Source organism: Condylura cristata, unplaced genomic scaffold (genome assembly GCF_000260355.1).
Source record: "Condylura cristata isolate star-nosed mole 26May11 unplaced genomic scaffold, ConCri1.0 scaffold00013, whole genome shotgun sequence".
Classification (NCBI taxonomy): Eukaryota; Metazoa; Chordata; class Mammalia; order Eulipotyphla; family Talpidae; genus Condylura; species Condylura cristata.
This window is the reverse complement of record NW_004567114.1, coordinates 19,135,222-19,144,352: the sequence shown is the minus strand read 5'-3', so window position 1 is coordinate 19,144,352 and position 9,131 is coordinate 19,135,222. Positions and strand designations below refer to the sequence as shown.

Genomic DNA, 9,131 nt, shown 5'->3' with positions numbered 1-9,131 from the left:
TTGATAAATAGTGGGATAAGTCAGGAGTCTCAGAGGAGGATCTGAAGCTGCCGGGGCAGCAAGGGATGTGGTACTGTTGGGGAGTCTGAACAATGGTTCTTCACCTTTGGAACAGAAGTATTTTAATACTTGCCTTAAATATTTCAGCAGCTAGTATGACCGTGTCAGTGCGTGCCAGCTTGCCAGCCCTGCTACCAGCCACAGTGCTCATACAATCACATCAAATCCAATTTAAAACCACATATTTTATTGATGTTCTTCGTCAGTGACACAGAGCCGTGTTGAACAAATGCCGCTCCAGTCCCATATCTGCAAGCTGCCATCTGCCACGAGCTAACCTTGCCTCCCTATGCCCAGCATCAGTGCAGAGCCTCCACAAGGCTCCCAAAGTGAACTATGGAGTCAGGACAGAAGGCCTGGATCGCTCAGGCCTTCGCCAAACTCCCCTTTGGCTACTTATGTGGGGCCAGCTCTGGTGGCGAGATCTCCCCCCATGGCGCCTTCACCTGGGCAACTTGGGCTTCCCTTTCAGTCATCTCTGCTACATCCTTTCTTTCCTCCAAGAGAACCAAGCTGCCGGCCTAGAAGGCCGAGTGACCACCAGGGGGAGTCAGTGCCCGGGGGCTGTGATAAGATTCCTGGAAGGAAGTATCTTTTTGTCTTGCTCACCACAGCATACCAATACCTGGAAGAGACTTAGCACGTAGGTGGCGCTTAAGAAATGTATATGGGATGCATGAGTGAGCAGATACAGAGGGAGAAGTAGGAGGGGTGGAGCCATCACCGTACTGGTCCTTCAAAGGGGGGTGAAGGATGGACCCAGGTAAAGTTCCTCTAAAGCTTAAGAATTCAGGGTGTTGCTTGGTGACAGGTGGGGTCGCCGTGACCACCAGCTACATACTTAGGCTGTGGGCATCTGTCCTGGCACTTACATGGACAACAGAGTGCACTTGGGACCCAGCCAGGAGGGCGCTCTGGTAGCCTGCCCTCCCTCACAGACACTAGGGGCTATGTTCCTGCAGCGCCTAGAAACCAGTCGGCCAGAGGAGCAGGTTGTTCTGGCAATTGCACCCCTGTATTCGGATGCCCCCAGTCTCAACTCCCTCAGTCTCACCCCAGAGCAGAGCGTGATCGCCCAGCTTTGCCACCCACCACTGTCTCCATCTGCCCCTAACACTGCTCCATCTCCCTGCCCATAAGTGCCAACACCCTCAACAAGTGTTCACATTCAGGTAGTGCTGGCTCTCCAGAGATTCTATCCTCAGTGACTGGGGACTATGATGAACTTTTGCATTGTAATTTTCAGACCCCTCCATTTTTGTCCTACTCTCCATGTAAGTATCTCTATGGCTCTCGCCTCTGGACCTGACAATCATGAGAGTGACACTAGAATCTTGGGGAAGGGAGGGATCTTCCCTCCATGGCCCTATGTAGAGCTTGGTCAGTTGGCCAGAAGGCTGCTGATTTCCTGTGAGGACGGGACACTAACTGCATCCCAAGCACTCATTCAAGTGCTGAGCAACTTTAACTGCTAGAATGTCCTTTATACGGGGCAGAAATGAACCCATTTTCCTCTCTCATTCTCATTCTTCAAATATCCCAGTGCATCCTGCACTTTTTCTCTATTTTCATAACATCGCTCCTCAAGCCCTCCCCCCACCCCTTCCTATACAGTTATACAGTCACTTGCCTCTCTCATTACTGGTATCTCTCCTGTCCTTCCCCCTCCTTCCTGTCTTCCCAGCACCTAGCGAAGACCAGAGTTGGAGACCAAGGGAAAGGCAGAGAAAGAAAGTGGCTAGTCAGGCCCTGGGAGGCCCAGCTGGGGCAAACAATGCAGTTGGAAGCCGTAGGCCACTGACCTAGGCCTCATAGAGAAGGGCCTTGTGACTTAGGGGCTGGGGTGGTGATGAACAGCATCTCTCCCATTGCTCACAATCCCACAGAAGGGACCAGAACTCCTTCCCTCCTTCCTACCTTCCCTAGCAGTTGGCAGAGCTGACTTGGCTGCCTCCTTAAATATCTTATCAGGCTCCGCTCCTGGGCAACATCACCCCAGCAGCAAGAATCCACTCCTCCCTCCCAAGGTGAGGCAGAGAGGAAGAGCGCTAGTAGATAGTTGCGATAATGTTGAGTGACTGTGGGGAGCAAGAGGAGGAAGGCAGGGACCCCAAGACAAGAAACGAAAGCAGAGGCCTCCGAACAGCCGCCACCCAGCTGGCTTGTGGCCCTGCAATGCCAGGCTGGCCATGTTTCCTCCTTGCCATGATCCATCCACCAATTCCTCTCTCTGTGTCACAGGCCAGGGGTGGATGCTAGGACCTCACCAGTCTAAGGTTTTAGTGGATCACGAGTGGTGACAAGGGTGCAGTGGGCCTTATGTTCAGGCGGTATCACAATACACACAGAGAGACAGTGGGGTGCCTGCTATTTGTCCCGCTGCTTGGAGCTCTCACCTCCAACATTGAACATCGGCACCAGCAGGCCCAGCAGCCACCGCTTCCCGAAGACCTCCTGTAAGTTCTTGCGCCAGGGCCGGGCCCTCACGGCCACCCCCTTCCGCACCTGGTGGCGGGTCTGCCCCCGGAGGATCAACAGCAGCTGATGGCAGCAGAAGCCAGCGCAGGCCAGGCCAATGGCAAACCAGAGGTAGAGCATGAGGATGACGAACATTTCAGAACCGAGGACAGCTCCTGCAGGGGGTTGGGGGCAGGGAGAACACCAGAATCGCTTTACACCCAAGCCACGTACAGAACTTCGATCCAGGCAGACGCTTTCCACTAGGGAGGGAGGGAGACTAATGAGATTGAAGATGGGTTTTGTAGCAATCCCAGCACTGCAGCCAGGGAGAGGAAGGGCGAACTAGTTGCTTTAACTTTTTCTTAGTGCTGGTGACTCCTGAGAGGAGAAGGGGGAGCTGGAGGTGTGGGAGAGAAAGGAAGGAAACTTCCTTGGCCAACACTTAGGTGCTAACTTCTTCTTGGAGTCAGATTTGCCCAACTCCCTGCTTTCTTTTTCAGGGCTGGAACCAGGGAGAAGGAGTTTTCTCAGGGAGAGGAGGGTGAGCTGAGGTTCCTAAAGGGGACCTTGTGCCCAGGCAGCTGTCTAGGCAGCAGCACCTTCTCTTTCTGCAACTGGGATCACTGGCAAGGGAGAGTCAGGAAAGTGACAGCTTGATGGAGAGCAAGGCCTCCTCATCAAGAAGTCATGAGCTCCCACGGCAGTGCAGAGTGCAACTTAGGGGAAAAAGTTAGTCGTTCAAGTTAACAAGAGGACAGTGTGGCCACCCAGACATTAGGCCAGAGTTGTTCCATTAGCCAGAGCTTGGTGAGACTAGAAGAAGTCTATCAGCCTAGTCCCCTGCCTTGGGGCAGGGCCTCCCTGGATCCTCCCCACAACTGGTTTTACTCTACACAGACATTATCACTCTGGTCCTTTGCTTTAGTTAATGTGGAAGTAACTCTCCATGGAGTAAGAGATCCCTCACTCTTCTTCGGATTGGGGGTCAGTCCCAATCTGAATTGTTTTTGAATCTCTCAGCTATATGGACTTGCACATGCTTCTTACCTCTGAACTGCTGTTTCCTCATCTGTAAAATGGGGACAGTAACAATGATTCCATAAGGTGTCATGACTCAAGGAAGTTGTGAAGTGGCCAGAATTCTGGTTTACAGCCAGCAGTGTTCCCTGTAGAAGGTTCTTTCATAGAGTGGTGAGGCTACATCCCCAAAGAATTTACATTGCTTTCCTAAGACCATCAAGCTTTCTCCTGCTCCTTTCCTAGGCTCAGAGTCCTGATTAGGCTACAACTTTTGCAGCCTTCTAGAAACACCTACTTTCACTTGTCTGGAAGTAGCCCTAAGGGGCACCCCCTTCAACTGCTCTGCAGGCCAGCCCACCACCACCTTCTCCAGCAACATGAGGTTCCGGCTCCAGAGACCTCCCTGCCTCCTAACCTAGTCCCCTCTGCCAGTCTCTACCACATCCCTCCTTTATCACAGCATCCCCAGTCTCAACCCACCTCTTCCTTCATCTCCCCAGACTCCAACTTCCACCTCCCTGAAGGCTGTTTTTTTTTTTTTAACTTATTCAGTCTGAGCAATGGTGGACTCAGCACTCAAGAGGATGCAGACTTGACCAGATTTGCTCTTTAGCAATAACCCTTCTCTTATTCTCTGCCCAAGGAGCTTTGATAGCAGGTTTTTCTTTGCAGAGTTGAAGACAAGTGAGCCCAGCTGACCGGGAGAGGGAAGGCTGGCTCCACTTGGCATTCAGACCACCCCTCTGCTGGCACACGGGCAGCAGTGGAACAGGCCCCTCTGACCCACTTCTTCCTCATCAACGCAGGTTAGCTCAGTCAGCCACATGTGGGAGGAAGGATGCTGGGACCACGGTCCCCTACGGGCTGAAGGAAGGCTGACAGGCAAAGATGGCCCCGAGCTAGGAGAGAACATCAGAGCTATCAGGCTTAGGCCTGCCTTGCAACTCAGCCCCAGGGACATGGCTGGCTGGATGAAGACTGCTTTCCACAGACTTTTTTTGGCACTAAATCAAGGTGTGAGGAGGACCTCATGGCCCTTCCCTGGCTCCATGCAGCAGCCACAAAAGCCTATTCTGGGGACCTTCTTTCTCTGGACGTGTTTGAAGTTGCTTAGCCTCAGCTCCTCTGATCTATTTAATAATAGTTCTGCTTCTTTTAGAAAATCACAGAGTTTTCCTAGAGGGACAGAAAGGTTACAGCATCCAATGGCTCCACCCCTGCTTCCCACCAAGCATCTATAACATCTTTTCAAATCATTAGCCAGCATTGTTAATAGCCATTCAGGGCCAACCAGGAGGCCCTCTCTCTCCCAAAGGGACTCAGTATCAAGAAACGGCCTCAGAGAGGCAGTGTGGGGGAATGCAAAGAGTGCGCTCTGGGGGCCAACAGCCCTCTATCCAAATCTTGGGTTGGAATCAGATATGCTAGTTAGAGGATACTGACACAGCTTAACTTGGCTGAATATTTGGATCCTGAGCCTTTAAAATGATAATGCTAACAGGCACTCCACCGAAGGGTCAGGGATGGGGTGAAATAAGGCCTGCCCATAATAGGTGCTCAACAAACATTAGTCTCCTTTCCCTTCTGGTGGATTTGCCAGTCACCTCTACCAGGCTGGCATATTTACCCATAAGGCATGATACAGGTCACGTGGTGTCATCTTCATTTCCCAGACAAAACGGAGGTTCAGAAAGTTGATACCCCTGTACTGGACCCATGAAGCCAAAAGCAATCTAACTGGCCAGCCCCTCATCTTTTTGTCACTCACAGGACCCAGACTCACTGCTGTCCTGTGTGCTGGGGGCATAGCTGACTCAGGGGCGGTGTTGCCATTGGGAACAGCTCAATCTACTCAACATCTCAGGCTTTTTTAACCCTGTTGACCTGCGCCCGTGAGACAATGAGAGAGAGTGCATGCAACCATTTGGGTTGAGGGCATGGGAAACAGGGATCAAAAGAGAAGCTGCCCAGATGGGGAGTCTGTGTGAGGGGAGGGTGGTCTGGTAAGGGGGAAGGATGAAAGGTTGGCAAAGGAGGGGGATGGGATGGGAAAGCTGGAGATTAGAAGTCTCAGCCTCCTTTTCCTGGTGTTAGGGAGCAAAAGATAGTGGGTCCCTGGAGGACCTGGCTCAGTTCTCCCCTAAGATCATTTCTTCCCTAGTTCCTGAACCTAGCACAAGCCCAGATTTATCTCAAATCAAATCGTTTCAAGATTCTCTCTTTGGAACCATCCATTTTTATGTGATAAAGCTACTTGGAAAAGAAAGTGTAATCAAACTCTCTGGCTCTTCTCATCCCTGCACCTGCCGGTGCTCACACACCACTCCCCAGCCCGCCCACCTAGCCTCCCCCATTCTGGTTATTTCTGTCCCAGCATCCTCCTGTGCCAGCACCAGGATCCAGAAGACCTGGACTCTGAGTTCTGGGCCCAGCTCAGCCACCAGCCCTCAAGGCAACACCCATAACTGGGTCCACCTTGGGGCTCTGTGTTCTCACTGTCAACAGCACAACAGTCCATTCCTAGGAAGAACCACACTATGATCCCCAACAAAGACCACATGAAGGCTTCTCCCCAAGTGGAGCTACTTTTTTTTTTTTTTTATATATATATATATATATTTTTTTTTTTCCAAGTGGAGCTACTTTTTAGGAATGTCTAGCCCCAGCACAAGTCAGTCCTGGGCCCTCTGAAGAAGCAGGAGCATTCTGCCTTTATTGTCCCTGAAAGGTTAATGGATGCGGACACACCCTCTACCCTGCCCAGCTGTGGATGTCTAAAGACCAGGGAGATCAGAGGCTGTCACTCAAGAGTAGTAAGATCCTAGGCAAGCCATTTTATCCCACCTGAGCCTCAGTTTCTTCATCTGCAAAATGGCAACAACATCATACACATGTGTGTGTGTTCTACTCATTTAAGAACCAAATCAGGGCCTCCCTGATGGTGCAAGGGTTAAAGACAGTGCTATCAAAACATAACCAGCCACTATAGCACAAGTTTTATCCCAGGCTGGCCAGAGAGCTCGCCTACATGGCGCAGCAGACCTCTCCTGTCTCACCACTGCACTCCTCAGTAGTGTATTTCAGTCAATCTACTTGTTCTGTTCCCCACTCCGTCTCTGGTGAATCCTCTCACCTACCACCCCTCTGGTCTGCACCTCAATTCTTGTATGCATAAATAAACCTTAAAAAAAAAAAGAACCAATCAGTCAGAGTCAGAGGCCACTTCCAGATGGAGTGGAAGGGAGTAAGTTAGGGGCAAATGTCAAGTCCAGGTAGAATAATAAGACCTGCCACCAAGGCCAAGTCCAGTCAGGTCCCTCTGTGTACCAGGGAACTGTCTTAGAGACATAATAGCAAATCTAGCTTTTGCCAGAGTGGCCAGCTGAGCCCAATAGGAAGGACCAAGGGCCTGACCCCTGCAGATGTCAGGCTCTGATAGAGGGAGCAGCCCTGTGGTGTGGAGATGGAACGATTGACACAACAGGGTCTCTGGGATGCCCCCTGCTTGAAGCGCCTTAAGATTAGAGAACACATGGTGGGTTCAGAGTGAGTAGAAAGTGGGGCCTCCTGCTGAGGCTGGCTGGCCGGCACCCTGGTCAACCTCACTGTGGTTGGTTGGCAAGAAGACCCTGGAGGGCAAAGTCTTGGGTAGGGGAAGGGTTGCAGGCAGAGAAAAGTCACAGCTGCATGAGAGGTAGCTAGTCCCAGCCCACATGGCACAGTTAAAGTGTATTGCCTGGATGGCCACAATTCTATGAACGAATGGTCAGGGGAAAGCAAGAAGGAGACAGCAGGGGAGGAGTTTGCCAGATAAAATACAACGTGTCTAGTTAACAGTCGACAGAAATAACAATAAATGCTTTTGGTAAGTATGTCCCTGCGAGATGTAGGACATACTTATACGAAAAGGTTATGCATTGTTTGTCTGAAATGCTAAGTTAGCTGGACATTGTGCATTTGTTAAATATTGTTAAATCTGGCAAACTTGGGGTTAGGGTTGAGGTGGGGTCTTTATATAGCACCCAACCTGCCTGCCAAGGCCCACTCACCAGAGAAGAACTGGCTGATGGAGGTGGGAAGGAGCGTGAGGAAGGCCAGGGGGTGGGAGAAGGAGATGGAAAGGACGGCAGAGATGTAGGCCACGCCGGCCACCATGGAGTAGAGGCAGGCGAGGGAAGTGTAGAGGCAGAACAGGACAAAGTTGCGCATGTTTCTGCTGCCGATACAGTTGCCGGTGAAGAAACAGTGATGGTCGTGCCTCAGGGTGACTCTGGCGCACACTCGGCAGAAGTGGGTGCTGGGCGGGGGGCACGGAGCCCTCCTGGCCGAGGTCCCCTGGCAGGCATCCAGGTCGTCTGGGGAGTTCTGGATGACCAGGACATAATTGCCCAGGGCATTGGTTGAGAGGAACAGGAAGAGAGCCCCGTGGAGCAGCGCGGGTGAGAAGAGTGGGGTGGCCGAGGGGTCCTCACGCATGCTGGGCAGGAAGAGAAAGAGCTGCAGCCCGAAGGTCACCAGGGAGATGCACAGGAAGTAGGCGGGGGCCACCACGTTGAGGAGCCGCAGGGCCAACATCCTCGATTACATTCCTAAGGGGCCCAGGGTGAGAGGAAGACTTACTGCAGTGCGTGGGGGGCACCCTAGGGTGCTCTCACCCCACACCCCACACCCTGCCTGTCCGTCCTGCTCCAAGCATATTCATGCACCCTCAACCCTCTCCCTCAGCTCTGTGCTCTCCTTTTCTCTAACCCAGGACCAAGCAGGCAGTGAGAGCCTGAGACCACGGTGGTCTTAGGGGAACAGACCCCTCCTCCAGGTACCTGTTCCCTCGGTTTTTGAGGACTTTGGTGCACTGGTGCCTTAGAAGTCAGACACAAGGAAGATGGGGTTCCTTCGTTGTAGGGGATGGGGGAGCCAGGGGCTAAGGCGTGTTTATGGCGATGGAAATGAACCCAGGTTTGAGATTTATAGTTCAGATCTCCTAGGTGGAGGAAGAAAAGGATTTGGGGCCAGGGGCAGAGAGCAATGACCTACTGGAGGTCCTACTTCTCCCCTCTTTCTCCTCCCCCTGTCCCCTCTGCATCCTACCCCTAGTCTTGGGTGATACTCAGAGACCCAAAGCTCTTTGATTCATGGTGTGTGTTCATGGTGCCAGGGAAGGGGGGGAGGGGGAAGAAGTGGTGATGGGGGGTGGTTCTGTGGTGTCTTCTTTGTATGTGTGATGGATGTATGCTTGGGAATGTGTGTGTGTGTGTGTGTGTATCTGTGTGTACAAATGCAGCCACTGCCACCTAGCTTTAAAAAAAATAATCAATAGAAACAATCGATACATCCCCACACACGCGCTCAAGCACCAGGACGCAGCCAGAATACCTGTGTCAGCCGGTCCTGGTCATTCCATCTCTCCGACTCCGACAGCTCTGGCTATTTCCTTGCAAAGAGCGTTTTCATTTGAGGCGATGAAATTACCCACCCCCTTTCGCGCCAGCCTCCCGCCCTCCTGGATGGAGAAACCCAAACAACCCCCATGGCGCCCAAACCCTTTCCATGCCGGCAAGGTGGTCCTGGGCTCAGTAGTGGACCCTTTTGGT

General features: G+C 52.1%; 1 protein-coding gene across 3 annotated transcripts in view; it reads right to left on the bottom strand.

The window, feature by feature from the left end:
- Positions 1-231: 231 nt before the first annotated feature.
- ZDHHC22 (zinc finger, DHHC-type containing 22) overlaps positions 232-9,131 on the bottom strand; it is a 9,870-nt gene continuing 970 nt past the window's right edge. The window contains exons 2-5 of one of the 3 annotated variants that reach the window (XM_012724469.1): positions 8,914-8,971; positions 8,361-8,521; positions 7,590-8,129; positions 232-2,693 (exon numbers count right to left, since the gene is read on the bottom strand). In XM_012724469.1, coding sequence (XP_012579923.1) covers positions 2,428-2,693; positions 7,590-8,115 — 792 coding nt within the window. In that variant the 5' untranslated portion in view covers positions 8,116-8,129; positions 8,361-8,521; positions 8,914-8,971 and the 3' untranslated portion in view covers positions 232-2,427. The remainder of the gene's footprint in view (positions 2,694-7,589; positions 8,130-8,360; positions 8,522-8,913; positions 8,972-9,131) is intronic. The other 2 variants (XM_004681668.2, XM_012724470.1) reach the window with 2 other exon arrangements.